This window comes from Trichosurus vulpecula, chromosome 4 (assembly GCF_011100635.1).
Source record: "Trichosurus vulpecula isolate mTriVul1 chromosome 4, mTriVul1.pri, whole genome shotgun sequence".
Classification (NCBI taxonomy): domain Eukaryota; kingdom Metazoa; phylum Chordata; class Mammalia; order Diprotodontia; family Phalangeridae; genus Trichosurus; species Trichosurus vulpecula.
Genome location: NC_050576.1, coordinates 27016601 through 27033093, shown reverse-complemented (window position 1 = coordinate 27033093; position 16493 = coordinate 27016601). Strand labels below are relative to the sequence as shown.

Genomic DNA, 16493 nt, shown 5'->3' with positions numbered 1-16493 from the left:
CTCACAATGTCTGAACCCCACTGTAGTTTCTTCTGCAACGCATTCTCCCCTGTCACCAGCCTCTTCATGGTCTCAATTTTCCTCAGTCTGTATCCATCATGGGAGGCAGTGTGGTAGAGGGGATGGAGGGCAGACTCGGGAGTCGGGAAGACCTGGGCTTAAATTCCACCTGAGACACTAGTCACACAAAGCTGGGCAGGTCATTTAACATCTCTGGGCCTCAGTTTCCTCACATGTAAAATGAGGGGGTTGGACTCAGTGGGCTCTTTGGTACCTTTGTCTCTCCTGGGCCTCGCTTGGTGCTGAGGGCTTGTGAACTAGCTTTGTCTGGATGATCCTCCTTGCAATGGGACATTGCTGTCTTCTGTTTGGCCTGAGCGCCGTGCTCACTTCTGGCATCACTTCTGCTGTGAATCATTTTGTCCAGGGGCTTCCCCTTCCCCCAGAGCGCAGATCCCGGCTGCCTGCCCACACTGGGGCTACTGAAATGCCTGCTGGTCATCAGAACAACCGCCCAAGACCATCTGCTCAACATTCAGGGCCTCCAACCCAGGTCTGTGTCCTAAGGAACCAGGGCTCCTTCCTGACCTGGGCTGCCCCTCTGCCCCAGGCCTCCAGCTAACAGTTGACTCATCTGCCTGACTGCCTGGGAAGTGGCTGGCCTTTGTTCTCTGGTGGGGGGTGTAAGAGCCCTGGCACCAACATTCACTACTTTTGTGACCCAGGACAAGTCATGGCCTCTGGGCTTCAGGTGCCTCAGATGGACACAATGACCTGTGAGTTCCCTTTCAGCACCTGACCACCTGGTACACAGCCCACTAAGTCCCCACAGCCACTAAATGGAGGCTTTCTGGGTATCTGTTTTCAACCCCCCTCCCCCAGCCAACCAGACCTGCAGATGCCCAAGTGAACTCTGGAGGACAAAGAGCTGAGTGGGACAGCGAGGCAGCCCCCTGCCCCCACCCCGCCTCTCCCTCAGCCCGTCTCTGGGCTGCAGAATCACACAGGCTTGGGGGACACGAGCCTTTATTGGCGTGACCAGGGGAGCTACAATGACAGGCCAGGCCCAGCCAGAGGCCAACCTGTACATGGCAGTCATCTGGGGCCAAGGGGCAGTTTCTTTCAGCATTTCACAAACTGATGAGTGACCTCATAGATTCCCACAGATTCCTGGGCTTTTTCGTCATAGTCTGTCCAGTCCTGAGAAAGGAGAGGAGGAGTGTGAGGACCCTCTGGGCTTCTCTACCCTTCTCCACAGCCTCGCCCACAATGGGAAGGCCTCAGATTTGAGGTCACAAGACCTACCCCCATCCTCTGGCCTCTGCACACATGGTGCCATGGCTTCCCTGCTGGGCCCCACAGGCAGGTTAACAGTGAAATCTGCCAACTGCTTGAAGCCCGAGTCCAGGTGGAGGGAGAAGGAAGTGGACCCTGGACCTGCACCTTCTCGGCTGAGTGACCCAGGGTCAGTCCCTTCAACATCCCCTACTCCCCTTACCTGGGGTGGCCCCAGGAATCAGGACTCTACAGTGCTAACAGAACCAGAGGGAACCCACCCCTCTCACTCCCCCACCTTCCCAATTTCTATGTTCTTTCATACCACCGACAACCCCCTCCCCAAAGGGATAGGTGGGCCACACCCAAGAGTCTGATGCACCTCACTCCCATAGTCCACCTCTCTGCCATCTTGTGAAACAATTCAACCCCCTCATGCTTAGAGCTGAGGAAACAGCATTGGGGGACCATGTTGGGACCTGACACCAGCTCTCGTGATGCCCAGTCTCATACTCAGCCTTCACATGGCAGACTTGCCCACAAAGACCAGCAGTACTGCCTCCCCTGAGAGCTCCCACCCTCACAGAGGAACCCTCCACACCCAGCATCATCCTCGTGGACCATACCTTTTCAAGCAGATTGATGTCACTGAAAACAGTCCCAGTCTCTGAGCCCTCGGCAGCAAAGCCAGCCTGAGTGGAAGCAGGAAAGAGCTGATGAGTTTGGTCAGGGCCCTTAGGGACATGGTCCTGCTCACAGAACCACATAGTTTTTGAACGGGAAAGCCAGAAGGAACCCAGAGGGAAACTGAAGGCAGAGTTGTCCCTAGCCCTGAGGTCTCCCTCCCCACCACCTCTCTAGTGTCCTCTAACACTACAAGACACATGCCACGTGCCAGCCTGAGAACCCGATGGGGCCCCTTTGGCTCCCAGTGTCTATTCAGCCCAGACCCAGAGGCTGGGCCGTGGGTTTCTGTTTGCATCTGTTAGTTCTAAATCAGGCCCAAGAGCCATGGTTAGACTTTTTATCCTGGCCTGCTCTGTTCTATAGACTCTTATCATTAACTCCCCCCCCTCCCCTCTACACACACCCACACCCACACAAACCCACACCTAGTATAATGTTCTGCACACAGGAGGTGTTTAATAAATGCTGAATTCGACTTATTGTCATGAGCAGGGGCTCCTTCCTTCTCCCTGTAGGTGTTGGAGTGGGGAGTGGGGCTCTATGGACACCATCTGGGTTGTCTGTGCCCAGACAGCTCCACTGGCTGTGACCGTGTGGGTTGGGGCTGCAATGCCTCTGGCCTCCAGGGTCTCCAGTGCCATGGGAGCCAGGACAGGAGGGACCGGGGGAGGCACCACCTACTTGGGGTTGGAAGTCCACAGGCTCCAGGCCCCGACATTCAAACTCCACAATCGTCTTGAACTTCTCACTGTCTTCAGCCTGGAAGAAGGAGAGGTTGGTGGCGGAGGGTGGGGGTGGGGGTCAGCCCTTCCTCAGCTTGGCAAGGAACCATCCCCCCACCCCGGCCAGCAGGGCCGCCCTCAGGCAGTGACTCTCCCCAGGAAATCAGAGTCACTGGATTGCGGGACTCAGAGGCAGGAAGGCCCGGGGGGCAACTGAGTTCCCAGCACTTTCATGTTACAGATGAGGAAACTGAGGCCCAGAGAGGGAGAACGACCTGTGTGAGGTCATACAGGCATGAAGTAGGAGTGGGATTTGAAGCCAGATCACAGCCCCAGACTCAGGGTCCCTCCCCTGATCCTCTGGCGCCTTCTCTGGGCTGGTCATTGCTCCCCCAAAGCGCTTTCCTAAGGCCTCACCCTGAGGCAGAATGAACCACCTGCTTCTGGCTGGCCTGGGGTCGATGCTGCTGGAGAACCTCCCCTTCCCTCAGGGAGGGCCCCCATAATTCATCCAAGTGCCCCCTCATCCATCCTGATCCGTCACACAGTCCTCTAGGCAGGCATTGGTATTACCCCCACTTTGCAGGTACAAAGAGTGAGGACTAGGGAAGGGAACGAGCAGGCCCACACACACAGTGAATTCCCAGCGCAGCCCAGTCTAGGCACAGCGGCCGCAGCTGCCCCTCCCCACCACCCTCCCTGCCCAGGGCAGGGTCAGACTCACGTTGTAAGGCTTGATGCTGTTGCTCAGAATGTCTGAAATGAGAAGAGAAGGCGGGAGTCCTCTTGGCTCCTGACAGTAAAGATCTGCTCACTGCTGACACTGCCCCAGAAAATGAATCTGATCCCTAAGCTTCAAAGCCCCCCAAGGCCCCTGACAGCCTTGCTTCTCTTTGCCCAGGCAGTTGGAAGGCCGCTCCCCTCGGGGCTCCCTACTCAGGCACCCAAAGGAGGAGAGAGATTCCACCCTCCTCTCCTGGGATCAGCACTGATTATTAACAGGCAGAGCCACGCCCTGGCTCCCCTCAGCCAGCACTGTGGAGTATCCGCAGTGTGCTAGGCTCTGTGCTGGGCACCAGGGGCCTGAAAGACAAAAGCGAATTCATTCCTGCCTTCCAGAGACACCACAAACACTACACCAAGCTCAGACAGAGTCATACCAAGTGGGGAAAGGGCTTGTGCTCTAGGCCAGAAGCGGCTCGCTCCAAAACCCGGAAGACATGTTGTGATGTAGACAGGCATGGGCAGAAGGGGTGCAGGATCAGTGTGGAAAAGGAGGCGGGAGCCCCCTGAGGAAGGGCTTTGGGGGAGAAGCTGAGGAGTCTCTATTTGATCCTAGAAGCAGCTACAAGCCTGGGGCTTGGGGAGCAGGAGGGGGACACTTGGTCACCCAGGGGCTTTGGGATCCCTTTTTGTAGGTGTGGGGAAGGAAGAGGCTGGAGGCAGGAAGACCAAATGGGTTTTGACTCCTCCAGCCCAGGGACCCCCCTCTTTCTGATTCCTGTCACTCATAAAGTACCTACTGTGTGCCAGGCACCAGGCTGAGTGCTATGCATATAAAGGATGGTAAACTACAGTCCCCGCCTGAAAGGAGCTCAGTCTAATAAAGGAGGGGAGACAACATGAAATAAGCACGGACGAACAAGATGGAGTCAGGATCAATGACACAGGGGCTTGTGGTCTCCGATGGGGGCCCTGGAAAACGCTTCCTGGGACTGGAAGGAAGCCAGGAGATGGAAATGAGGTGGGAAAGCATTGCAGGCTTGGGGCACAGCCAGGGCAAATGCCCAGAGGCCAGAGACGGAGGCCCTTGTTTGTGGAGCAGCCAGGATACCAGTGTCCTCAGACTGAAGAGTATGGGGAAGGGAGCGAGGAGACCGGAAAGGCAGGAGGCGGCCAGGTTATGAAGGGCTTTGGAGGCCAAACAGAGGGTTTTATAGATGATCTTGGAGGCAAGAGGGAATCACTGGAGTTTACTGAGTGGGGATGGGGGGAGTGAGCCCTGACCCAGGCAGTGCTTTAGGAAAATCCCTTTGGTGGCCCAGCGGAGGATGGGCTAACCTGATACTGCGGCATTAAAGGTGGGATGGGATGAGGGCCGGGCCCACGGTGGGACAGGGTCAGAGGAGAGAAGGATGATGGACTTGGTGACAGATTGGACGTGGGAGTTTGATGGGGAAGTGAGGTGGCTGCAACCCCAGTGGTGCCCTCAGCAGTAACAGGTAATTCAGAAGCAGGGAGGGCTTTGAGGCAAAGACGCCAAACTCACTTTTGGGCATGGTTGGTCTGGACCTTTTTAAGGGCCGGGCATCCAGGGTCCTGCACTGTTTGCCGTTTCATGCATGTTTGCTTATGTCTCCACAAGGGCAGGGGCAGTGTCTAATTGACCTCTGGAGCTCCCACACCCAGGGCATGAGACTTGATGAAGGAAGGAAGGGCAGGCAGGCTTCAAGTTTCAGGAGAGGCAACAGAATCTAGCTTTGGGAGGAGCCTGCCCAATGCCAGCAGGTTTTGGTCCGAGCCCGTTGCCTCCACAAGGGTCCCCCAAGCACCTACCGATGGAGTTGTCCCGGGAGCAGAGCTTACATTTCTGCACCATGGTTGCAGAGCCCCGGCCTCCCTTCAGGGGGACACTGTCCTGCAAAGTTACAAAGTAAGCCATTTAGCAGGCTCAGAAGCAAAGGAGAACGAGGGGCCAGGGAGGGGTGAGGGAAGCCCCCACCCTTGGGGCCACATAGTGGGGGCTTTCTGTCAGCACCTGAACTCGTGGGCAGTGTGGTGGGGTGCAAAGCACATCAGACCTCAACAATCTGCTCCCAACCTTGGCTTTATAATCCAAAAACAAATCTCCCTGGGGCAATAGATGGCAGGGATCTAAACCTGGCATCTGTGAGCTTATGTTTAAAAAAGATTTTGATAACTGTATTTCAAAATAATTGGTTTCCTTTGTAATCAATCTTAGGTATTTTACTTGATTCATTTAAAGACGACTCTGGGAAGGGAACGTTGGCTTCATCAGAACAACAGCCAAAGGGGTCTAGGACACAAGAAATGTCAAGAACCTTTGTTCTGTGAAGTCTCCTAAGCTGCCTTGGTCAAGTTCCCCTGAGCAGCTGCTCCAGACTTTTCAAGCCACTGAAAGTTCTCCTTTCTAGCCCTGACATCTTGGTCAGCTTAGAAGACAAAAACCCTGAAATCTCTTCCATGTTAGGCTCAGACTCCCTAATTCCCTTCTGGGCCTGATTCCACACTCAATTTATCAATTATTTATAAATGGGAAGGTCAGACCCTGACTGTGCTACTCCTCCCGCCCCCCAAACAAGTGCTTTGTAAACTACCAAGCAAGATGACCAAGGGCAACCTAAGGGGCAAAGCAAAGAACCTCAGAGAGTCAGAAGGGCCCTTGAGACATCTAGTCCCCACTCAAACCTTCAGCCCCAACCTCCTTGGCAGCTTCCCTCAGGAGATCCATCCAGATAAGGATGACAGATAAGGAGACTCGTTACCTTAAAAGACACTTCATTCCAGCTGAAATCTACCTCCTTGTAACTCTCAGCCTTCACTCCTAAGTCTGTCCATGAAAAGTCTTTCCCACCCTGTCCCCCCATCACGGTCTGGTCTTCTCCAGTGCAACATCCCAAGGTCTCTAAGCTGGTCTTCCTGCTGTCTGGGTTCCCATCCTATGCCTCTCCTCTGGACCTTCTATAGCTCATTAAAGTCCCCCTACAATGTGTCATTCAGAACTAACCACAACGAAGCTTCCAGATGTGTCTGACCAGGGCAGAGGACAAGTGGGCCTGCACAGGACTGAGAGGTTGGCTATGAAATGCAGGGGCTGGACCAGATCTCTAGGCCCTTTGCAGGATAATCCTATGATCGAAGATCAGCCCAAGCTTCTTTGGCAGCAACTTCCCCCAGGCGCCACAGGTGCAATGCAGCACCCCAGATCGCTTTCTCAGGGACTGTGCTGAAGGCTCAGCTCTCCCCTCCCCAATTCTGCAGAGAAGCCATTCTTGGGGGTTCTCTGTGCACTGTCTCTAAGCTGCAAGGCCGTCCTTGGGCGAGGTTACTAGCCTCTGTCTGAGGTCAAAGCAAAGATGGGAAGGTCGAGGCCTTGGGGTTACCCACGCACACCCACTATAGGTCGGGGGGACTCCACGTGTGCTGTGAAGTCTGTGCCCACGGGCTGCTGCTGAGCCACGCTGGGGGCTCCTCCAGGGGACACGGGGTCACTGACGTTCACAAGCTCCTGGACACGAGTCCAGCCGCCATCCCATGGGAGCCCCCCCACGCTCCCCTCCCGCTGGGCTGGGGGTCTCACCATCAACCGGACGTACTGCCACTTCTCCGACACCTCCCCGCAATTGCCGCATTTCATCTTGGGGAAGAGGGGGAGAGGGCGGCTGGTCAGGGGCTGAAGGTCAGCTGCACCGGCCGGAGGGCAATGGTCCAGGGACTCCGCCCCCCACCTGCCCCAGGGCTCCCCGCAGCCGCCCGCACCGCACCTTAGGCTCCTTCCCTCCGTCCCGGCCCCGCCCCTCGCCTTAGGCCACGCCCCCAGGGGCCGCACCTTAAGGTACCAGCGGAAGTCGTCACCCACGGGCCGCAGGTGTGTCACGTTCTCCAGCGTGGCCTTGAGCTGCAGCCCGATCCTCTGTGCAGGGCGGGAGAGACGAGACTCGGTCCCGACCGCGTCCCCCGTCCCCCGGTCCTCCCCTTGTTCCCTCCTTCGGCCCGCACCCCCATCCCTCCAGCCGCAGGCTCCCCGCTCACCCCCATGGCCGGCCGGAACCGCAAGGGTAGCTGCGGGCGCGCTGCTTTCCGGCCTGGCGTAAAAGCGCCGCCCTGCCCGGGCACGTTGCGCCCGCACGCATGTGCGGCATTACACGGGGGGCGGGACCTGTTACCCTGGTAACCGAGAGGCGTCCCCCACATAAGGGAAAATGAAGCTCTCAGGTCCAGGTCCTCAAGGTCCTCCATAGTTATCCGTGTAATTCTAGTGGCCTTAAACATCTGGTTTGTCACGCACTTCATTGACGCTCGCTCTCTGCTGCCCTGGGCACTAAACCTCCTCCCATGCCTCATTTTACAGATAGGGAAAGGCCATGTGCCTTGAGGTCGTGGGTATGGGGTAAGAGTGAAGTGCCCAAGACGTGCTTATTGGTCTGAAATGTTTATTCATAACCTCATCAAACATCTAAAACTTTAGGACAAGTCGCTGCCAAGACTCATTCCTCGTCTGCAAAATGGTTATAACCATGTCTCGTTTCCCTTGGTGGACCGAGCCACCTCCTTTCCCTGGCACCCGGACCAAGCCTGCCCCGTGGCAGCTTTGCCCCATTATTCCTGGTTCTGCCATTGGACACAAAGTTCCTTTCATCACTCAAGGTGGATTGTAAAGTGCTTTAGAACGAAGACGTGAGAAGGGGGAGTGAAAGCAGGGAAGACTTCACTGGAAAGGCAGAGCCAAAGGTTTCTCTAACAGGATGAAGATGCCACACACTCTAGGCTGCCAATGACAATTCAGAGACGGGAAAAGGCACACCGAATTCAAGGCAGAGCTAGACGTCCAGTGTGGCCAGAGCTGTGCAGATTACAGCCACCAAAGGGACACTGCGGACATCAGAAAAGCCAGGGCAAGATACTTTTGACTCTACATGAAATGGGGCCAGGGAAGGTCAGGGAAATATCATGGCACAACTTAATAGAGGAGAGGAGATGAGGTCCTGACCTCAGCTGGGGGCAGCTTTTCCTGAGATCACACAGAGGTAGCAACTGCAGGATTGGTTTGGGGAGGGGGAGAGTGAAAGATCTCTCTGAGCCCGAGGAGAAATAAGCAAGGTGGGGAGGGCAGAATGTGACGAGTTAGGTGTGAAGTTTGAGGTGCCCACAGGACCTGGCGCAAATGCCCAGAATGTGCTTGAAGGACTTCAGTTTAGGGTACTGGGTCACAGATATAGGAGGAACTTCCAGAGGAGTGACCAGAGGATGGCAGAGGCAGCGTCCCCAGGGGGAGGGGCAACATCCCTGGACCATACCTCCATCCATGGCTAAAGGAGAAGCCTATGGACCAGCCAAAGGGAGCCCACTGACAGGGAAAGACAGAAGACAAAAGCAACAGCCAGACAGGTAGGAGAAGCAGGGAGAAGGAGCAGTCTCCCAAAGCCCGAAAGAACATCAAGGGTGAGGGGCCAGCAACATCCAACAGGCGAGAAAAATGAGGACTAAAAAGACCAATTCAGATTCCATTAAGGTGCCCTTTTCCAAGAACAGTTTCAGCGGAAAGCAGATTGCAGGGGCTGAGGAGGGAGTGGGGAGGAGGCACCAGACACTGAAAGTGTGACAGGCAGGATCAAAGGAAGATTCTTTGGCTGGGGAAGACCCGAGGGTGTAGTTAGGAGGTGAGAAGGGGAGAGAGGCAGTGCTAGATGGGTCAGCTTCCAGAGATGGAGGGCCCGGGATTGGGGACACAAGGAGTAGAACCCTGTGAAAGCAGAGGGAGGAGACTCAGCTCTTTGTAGCCTTCTAATGCACTTCTAGCATAATCTGGATTATATCCATCAATGTCGGTGCCTCCTTTTCTCCCACCGGACTCTGGGCCTCCCAAAGATGCTCAGAGTACATCTTGTCTTTGTCTCCTCCCTGTGCCCAGCACACAGTGGGCTGTACACAGCAGGCACACAACATTGGCTAATTGATCACTCACTCCCTGATCTCAGCTGTAAGCTGCCCCTGTCCAATGCCATGCAGACTTCTTGGGTAAGGAACACAAGCCACACAGCCCTAATTTCATAACCCACACGCAGGGTGGAGTCCAAGAAAGTCACCTGCTGTCAGAACTTGAGGCCCTCCAGGACCAAGTGACTCTGATGCGGAACTTGGCAAGTAAACAAACTCTGTATTCATCTGCATATTTATTTAAAGACAATCACTTACACAGCATATAAAAAAATATTTTCCTAGCTTACACAAAAGTCTTCTGACATTGGGAATGAAAAATGCCACCACCCAAGCACACAGAAAAAGTTAAAAATCCTCAGCCTAGATGGGCTTAATCTTGAAATGCAAACCGATAAGACTGAAGACTAAACACTTTAGGTCCTGGACCAGGTAATAAAACACTCGCAAACCTTCAGGATCCCTAAAACACAAGGAAACACGTGTTAGACTGTATCCAAGGGACAAAATCAAGTCTTCTCTGGCTTATTTCCTTGAACAGAGTCCCACCCAGAGGTACTGAGGCTGCTGCGAGGAAGCCCTGGAGAGCAGCTGGCCCACAACAGATTCCCCGCATTGAGCTGAACATATGGTTCCCACCCCACATCTTATGTTCAACATAGAGCTGATAGGTTTTCTGTAGTGATACTATCCACGTAAATGGCCTAGGATTGCTCCTAGAGGAGAGGGGCCCAAGATCTGCAGTAACAGGTGACTCATTTATAGAGGCAAATGTGAGGAGCAGGGAAAAGAGCCCAAAGGTACCATCTCCATTCACCCTAGGGCCTCTGATGAAGCCAGAAGCAGTTCCGTTAAAATCTGCACCTAGGCTCTGTAGGGGAAGGAGCCCAGAGCCTGACTTGGGGGCAGGATGGTCCGGTGAGCTCAGTGCTTGCTGGGACTGAGCCAGGTAAGAGCCTCATTCCCACTTGTCAGGTATCAAGTGCCCTGGCAGGCCTGTCATTGGGCCCCTGACCTTCAATTCCCCCAGGGAATTCTTCCCAGCACTAAGGATGTGGAAATATCACACGACCAGGCTCTGGGCACCTCAGCAGATGGAAATGGTCAGCCAAACTGTCTGGGCCCCACTCACTGACCAGCCTGAGTATGGGCTGCACCCACCCGTGCAGAAGCAGCAGGGGGTGGCACACTTACTTGGACTGGTTCACATCAATAAGGGAGCCAATCTTGGATGTGGTAAAAGAAATGTGTTCATCTCCAATCACAATTTCAAGTTCCTGAAAAGGAATGGTTTAACAAAAAATGTTATCAGAAAATGATTATCCCGAGTCCAGGCCCTGCCTGATCACATCCAAACAAACTGAGACAGAGAGAAGCCAGGCTTTTCTAGTGACTCACGGCCAGTATGTCACAGTGTGGAGGGACTGGGGCTCTGGGCCTGGGGTGGGGGGGTCTGGGCCCAGCCATACTGAGTGCAGGAGGTGGTTTTAAATGGGAACAGGTGTGAGATGTCATGGACATAGATGTGACAAAGCTGGATTTGAGGAATGAGGGAGGAATGCCCTCCCTCCTCAGCTTGCCTCACAGACTCCTTCTCTCCCTTCAAGACAACTCAAGTAGCAGCTTTTGCACAAAGCCTTTCTAGGTCCCCTTGGCTGTTACTGTTGTCTTGTTTCTCAAACTCCCTTGTACACAAACCACTCTGTTTACTCGTATTTATTCTCTTTATACTAACATACAGATTTGTCATCTCCCCTGTTGTACTTGCAGACCCCTTCCTCCTGCTCCCCACTCACCTGCCTGCCCACCCTGTCTGGTGGAGGCCACAAAGCATCGTCTTCTTTTGTAATCTCACTGTCGTCAATGATTCTCTTCAGTTCCTCCATCACACTCTTATGGACATAAGCCTAGAAACGAGCCAGAGAACAAAACTGGCACTGGCTGCAGACAGAGGATCTGCCCAGTTCTCCACCTCTCCCCCTCCTCTGATCGCTGCGCCCACCCTCAGAGTGGGGGATGGAAGACCTGCTCACCTCTTTTCTGATCATGACGTCATTTTTGTAGTTGCTGTTGTTGGCATACCGCAGTTTTCCTGTAAGAAATAAAAATCACGTTCAGTTTACAAAAAACGAAACCACCTGGTAAAACATAGCTGCCAGAGCACATTCCTTCCCAGCCCCAAACACCAGGTCAAGGAGGTTGGTGGCACTTCCAGAATCAAATCCCCTTTGCCATTCAGAGCACCTGACACCTCCCCCCTCTGGAGTCTTACGCCCTGGCCCCCACCTCACCCTCTTCCAGCCAGTGACACTGGCCTCCAGGCTGTTCCACGAACAAGACCCTCCCCCTCAGCTCTGGGCATTTTCTCTGGCTGTCCCCTGGGGCTGAGGCTCTCCCTCTTCCACTGACTACTGACCTCTCTGGCTTCCTTTAAGTGCCAACTAAAATCTCCATCCCTTCTTATTTCTGGTGCTTATTTTCTATTTATCTTGTATACAGCTTGCTTTGTACACAGCCATCTACATGCTGTCTCCAGCATGATGCTGTGAGCACCTTGAAAGCAGGTACTGTCTTTTCCCTTTCTTTGTATCCCCAGCCGTCAGGACAGTGTCTGACACAGTAGGTGGGTGCTTAATAAATGTTTAGGACTGTCATGGCTGACATTCAGAGGGAAAAACTTACAATGTGAGAGTACAGCAAACTATGTAATTAAAGGTACAATAGGTGGCACAGGAAGAACTGCCTTGTTCTGCTTGGCTCCACAGGACATGCCTGGGAGCAATGGGGGGAAGCTGCCGTTAGAGATTTTGGTTCCAATATGTAGGGGATAGAGTGGAGGCCAGGCCCACTCAGTGAGGATGTAGCCATTACAGGATCCTTGGGGCTACACTGGATGGGCTCTGAGGCAGACCCAAGAGGAGCAAGCTAGCATGCTGGCAGAAGAACAGCAGCCAGATACCCAGAAATTCCACGAGATGAAAAAGGAGGTGCTTGTTGAACACCTGGCCTCAGCTAACCACACACAAATGCCAAGGGAAAAGCTGACAGGCAAGAGGAACTGAGCCTGAGCTCACAAAGTGACACTGCCTGCAAAAGCCCGAATAATCCTAAAGAAACGGTGCAGAAATGGAGGGAGAGGAGCAAGACGCATCTGTTTCCTGGCTGTTTTTTATTAAACCTATGATGCCATGGGGATCGGGAACTCCTAGGGAGAAGCTCCCTCTTCCAGAGCAGATAGCTCTCTCCACCCCCAGAGCCAGGCTGTTGTGAGCAGCAGCTTTGTGAGCTACAAAGACATCATGGGAGGAAAGCCAGAGACAGAACTGGGTTCAAGTGAAGACCAGCAAAGGAGTCCCCTGTGCGTGGGCAGCTGAAGCCTCTGGGTTGAATGGCAGCTTCCTAGTTTTCTATCTCCTGGAATTTCTGAATATCTCTACTGCTGCTCTGCTACCTGCTCGGTCACCCTACACATGGTCATACTCAGGAGCTATCTGGTCCAGCCACCAACAAGTTTCATTGGTAAATCTACAGCCCACCTGAACAGGCTGGGAAATAGAAGAAACAGAGAAGAAGCCTAGGGCAGGAGAATTCTATAGTGGCGACAGGGAAACTTCTATTATCCAGATACCTTGCCCACACACAGAGGCTAATAATTTCTTGACTTGCCTTAATGATAATTTCATCCTTCAAAAGATATGTAGGCCAGGGAATTTATACTCTAGATCTGATGTCCAACAACAAGAAGGAGCAGGTTGATGGAGTGAAAATGACAGGAGCCTTGGGAGAAAATGATTAACCATTCCAGCTCAGAGTCTATGATGAGGAGAGGAAATCCGAGCATAGTCTAACTGGCAATCTAGATTTTAGGTGAGCTGATTTCCAAGGTTTGGATAAAGGTTAGGTAGGATTCCACATTATAAAAATCTAAGGTCATAGGTTTCTCATCAGAAGAGTTACTCTAGCAAAGGACAAATGATGATCTGTCAGGGCTGTTGGACAGGACTTTCTTGTTCATGTACGGATTGGCCTCTAAGGTCCTTTCAATGCAGATTCGAAATGAAGAAACAGCATTAGCGGCGTACAGTGATCTGCATCGTCGGTATCTGGTGACAGCTGGAGCTTCAGACGCCAACTCTCCAAATACAGTGTTAAGTACTCCAAATACAGTGTTAATTACTCCAAATATAGTGTTCTACTAATTCTGCCTTAGCCAACTTTGTCAGATTTAAGGCTTATAACTTTTGGGTGCCAACTCTCTGGACTTGAAAGGTTTTTAGTTTAAGAAACTCAATACTTTTACATCCCAAATAGACACCAAATGTAATCAATCTGTGGATTTCTCTAGTCTATCCTATGACAAATCAGGTGAGCTGTAGCTTGTCAAACCAAGTATTTACTAAGTGTCTAATGCGCCCAGGGCCCTGCACCAGGCAGAGGCAAGAGATACAGGGCAAAGAGTACTGAATTTGGAGTCAGAAGACTGGGTTTGAATCCTGACTGCTTCCTGCCTCCTATGTGACCCTGGCCAAGTCTATGGCTTTTACAGTGAGGGGTTGGATTACATGATCTTAAAGATCCTTCCTGCCCCTAAATGCTATGACACAAAATAATACATCTGAAGAAAAAGTTCCAAGCCTCAAGGGAGATGCAATTCAAATACATGGAAAGCCAAGCAAAAAGCCAAAAATATACTGCAAGACAATGTAAGTCACAAGACTGCCCACAGGCTAGTAATCACCAAATGAGTGACTTAGCTAATATCTATAATAAGATTTCCAAGAAAACAAACCAAAAGAAATCCCTTGAGTTTTGTGGAAAGAACAGTGTCTGGGAGCCAGGGCACCTAGGTTCTTGTCACTGTCCTGCTAATGACCCTGGCCAAGTCATTTCCCACACTTGGGCCCTAGATTCCTCATTTATAAAATGAGGAGGTTGAATACGATGATCTCCCACTTCGCATGTGCTACATACACCTCAATACTGGTTTAGACCAGGAACCTCCCAACAGCCAGGTGGTGATACGTTCAGCTCAGTGGAAGGATGGGGACCTAGGCTTGGTAAGGACAGAAACCAAACAGTCCTGACCGTCCAGGGCTTTACATTCTATGGGCTCAGATTCTAGCAGCCCCAGACAGGAAATGGGGAGCCTGGTAAAGCAGACAGTCCTAGAGCACCTGAGTGTGCGAAGCACTCCACCCAGAGCATTATTTTACGGCAGAGGACACTGAAGTCGGCGTACTCTCCTTCCTCATTGAACACCAAAATCAAGAACAATAATCCCTGACCCCGGATTACCAGGGGTGAGGGGCCTCCTGACATGACTCCCTTCAGCCCATCGGTGGGGACTGGCAGCACCCCAGTGAAACCCAAGCTTGGGGTCCGCAGCCTGCTCCCCACTTCCCCCGTGTTCCCCTTAGTTCGGCCTCACCCAACCAGCCCCGCCCCCCTCCTCCTCCGTGTCCCCCTCCAGCCGCCCCCAGGACCCTGCCCCGCACCCCTCCCCTTCCGTGTCCCACCCACCCACCCCCAGCCCGGGCCCCGCCGCCCCCCCGGACCCTCCCCCGCACCTCCTCCTCCCCCGTGTCTCCCCCCGCCCCCCAGTCCGGGCCCCACCGCCCCTCCGGACCCTCTCCCGCCCCCAGCCCGGGCCCCTCTCCCGTTGCGGCCACGCCGCCTTCGCCCCTCACCGTCCGGCCGAAACTCGAACTCCAGGAACTCGTGGCCGAACTTGCCCTTGTGCCCCACGTAGTAGCGCAGGTAGAAGTCGCTGGCCATGGCCGAGCCGAGCTGGGCCCGAATCTGCGGGACGCGCGGAGGGACGGGAGGCCACACAGGCGCCGCCGCCAAGCAGACCGGCAGGACTCTGGCTAGGCCGCTGGGCGCGCGGCATTTACGTCATGAGCCAGCGCCCGCCAGCTCCCGAGGCCGCGCCCACTCCCTTCCGCCCGCACACAGGCCCCGCCTTCTCCTTGCGTCACCGGCACGGCCCCGCCCCTGGAGCGAGGCGCGGGGAGGTGCATGCGCGGCACGGAATCCCAAGCGGGGCTTTCTCTATAGCCGGGGAAACCCTTGAGCGCTCTGTGCGGAGCATCCCCAGCCGCCTCCTGCGCTGCCCAGCCCTTCCCACCGAAGGAGGAGCGGCCTTTCTCTGCTCTGCAGTCTTGCGTCTCCCGCCGCCTACTGGACGCCTGGAACTGGATGTCCTATAGACATCTTAAACTCATGTAAAGCCAATCCCGGCAGCACCCCTGAGGACTGCTGCTGTGAATAACCTGGATGTCATCCTCAACCCTTCACTTTCTAACCCACCCACATAAAATCTGTGGTCAAACCCTAAGTCCTGTTGATTTCACTTTTGCAAACATCTCTTCTCTCCTCCAACAATACTACAACCCTGGTACTTGCCCTCGTCACTTTCACGCTCCTGTCATAGCAATAGCCCGCTGACTGGTCTCCTTGCCCTCTGTCTCCCGTCTCCAGTCCATCCTACACTCGGCTGTCAAGGTGGTCTTCTTAGAGCCCAGCGCTGACCGGTCACCCACCTCACCCCCATTCAAACTCTAGTAGTTGCCTATCATCTCTAGGATCAAACATAAACTCTGTTTGCCATTCCAAGTCCTTCATAACTTGCTCCTCCCCATCTTTCCAGTCTTAGAAATGCTTCTTCCCTTCTGTAGCTGAGATTGCCTCCTCCTTTTACAGCTGGGAAAACTGAGACCCAGGGAAATGACTTGGGGTCTCATACAGACATGGTTCTAATGAAATGTATTGAAAAGGGGTTCAATGGGCAGACCTGGAGAGTATTAATTAAAGGAACAGTCAATGGCCTTACTCTACCTCCTCTCCCCACAATGCCCTCTTCCAACCAATGTCACTGACCTCTCCTCCCAGCTTCATGCATTTTCACTGGCTGTCCCTCCTGCTTGAAATGTTCTCCTCCTTCACTTCCATCTCCCAGTTTCCCTAGTTTCTTTCAAATATCAACTAAAATCCCACCTTTTACAAGAAGACTTTCCCTTTCCCCCTTCATGCCACTGCCTTCCCTTTGAGATTGTCTCCCATTTATCCTGTATATACTTTGTGCCTATTAGTTTGCATGCTGTTTACTGATAGAAGTTGGATGGGGGGGGG

At 53.5% G+C, this 16493-nt stretch overlaps 2 protein-coding genes across 3 annotated transcripts; both read right to left on the bottom strand.

The window, feature by feature from the left end:
- Positions 1–1009: 1009 nt before the first annotated feature.
- On the bottom strand, positions 1010–7539 carry CZIB (CXXC motif containing zinc binding protein). Of its 2 annotated transcripts, XM_036754212.1 has the most exons (8): positions 7458–7539; positions 7255–7338; positions 7006–7062; positions 5241–5322; positions 3409–3440; positions 2644–2721; positions 1902–1967; positions 1010–1200 (listed from the first exon to the last, which is right to left on the bottom strand). In XM_036754212.1, exons 1-8 carry the CDS (start codon positions 7461–7463, stop codon positions 1123–1125), a joined length of 483 nt encoding a protein of 160 aa, XP_036610107.1. In that variant the 5' UTR covers positions 7464–7539; the 3' UTR covers positions 1010–1122. The 2 variants fall into 2 exon arrangements, with proteins under 2 accessions (XP_036610107.1, XP_036610108.1); XM_036754213.1 differs by lacking the exon at positions 7006–7062.
- A 2044-nt stretch (positions 7540–9583) lies between these two features.
- MAGOH (mago homolog, exon junction complex subunit) lies at positions 9584–15238 on the bottom strand. Its single transcript, XM_036756497.1, has 5 exons — positions 15050–15238; positions 11396–11454; positions 11159–11269; positions 10557–10639; positions 9584–9825 (listed from the first exon to the last, which is right to left on the bottom strand). The coding sequence occupies exons 1-5, from the start codon at positions 15135–15137 to the stop codon at positions 9726–9728; spliced, it is 441 nt and encodes a 146-aa protein (XP_036612392.1). The 5' UTR covers positions 15138–15238; the 3' UTR covers positions 9584–9725.
- Between the last annotated feature and the right edge of the window lie 1255 nt (positions 15239–16493).

Bases quoted from the DNA above. Each gene is read 5' to 3' on its own strand.
- CZIB (XM_036754212.1), bottom strand. The intron at 7,063-7,254 runs GTGCGGCCCCTG...CTCTTCCCCAAG, and splicing joins ACTTCCGCTGGTACCTTAAG to ATGAAATGCGGCAATTGCGG. The intron at 1,201-1,901 runs GTATGGTCCACG...CTCCTTTCTCAG, and splicing joins ACATCAATCTGCTTGAAAAG to GACTGGACAGACTATGACGA.
- MAGOH (XM_036756497.1), bottom strand. From the start codon at position 15,137: ATGGCCAGCGACTTCTACCTGCGCTACTACGTGGGGCACAAGGGCAAG. The intron at 11,455-15,049 runs GTGAGGGGCGAA...TATTTCTTACAG, and splicing joins GTTCGAGTTTCGGCCGGACG to GAAAACTGCGGTATGCCAAC. The intron at 10,640-11,158 runs GTGAGTGGGGAG...ATTCCTTTTCAG, and splicing joins CAGACAGGGTGGGCAGGCAG to GAACTTGAAATTGTGATTGG.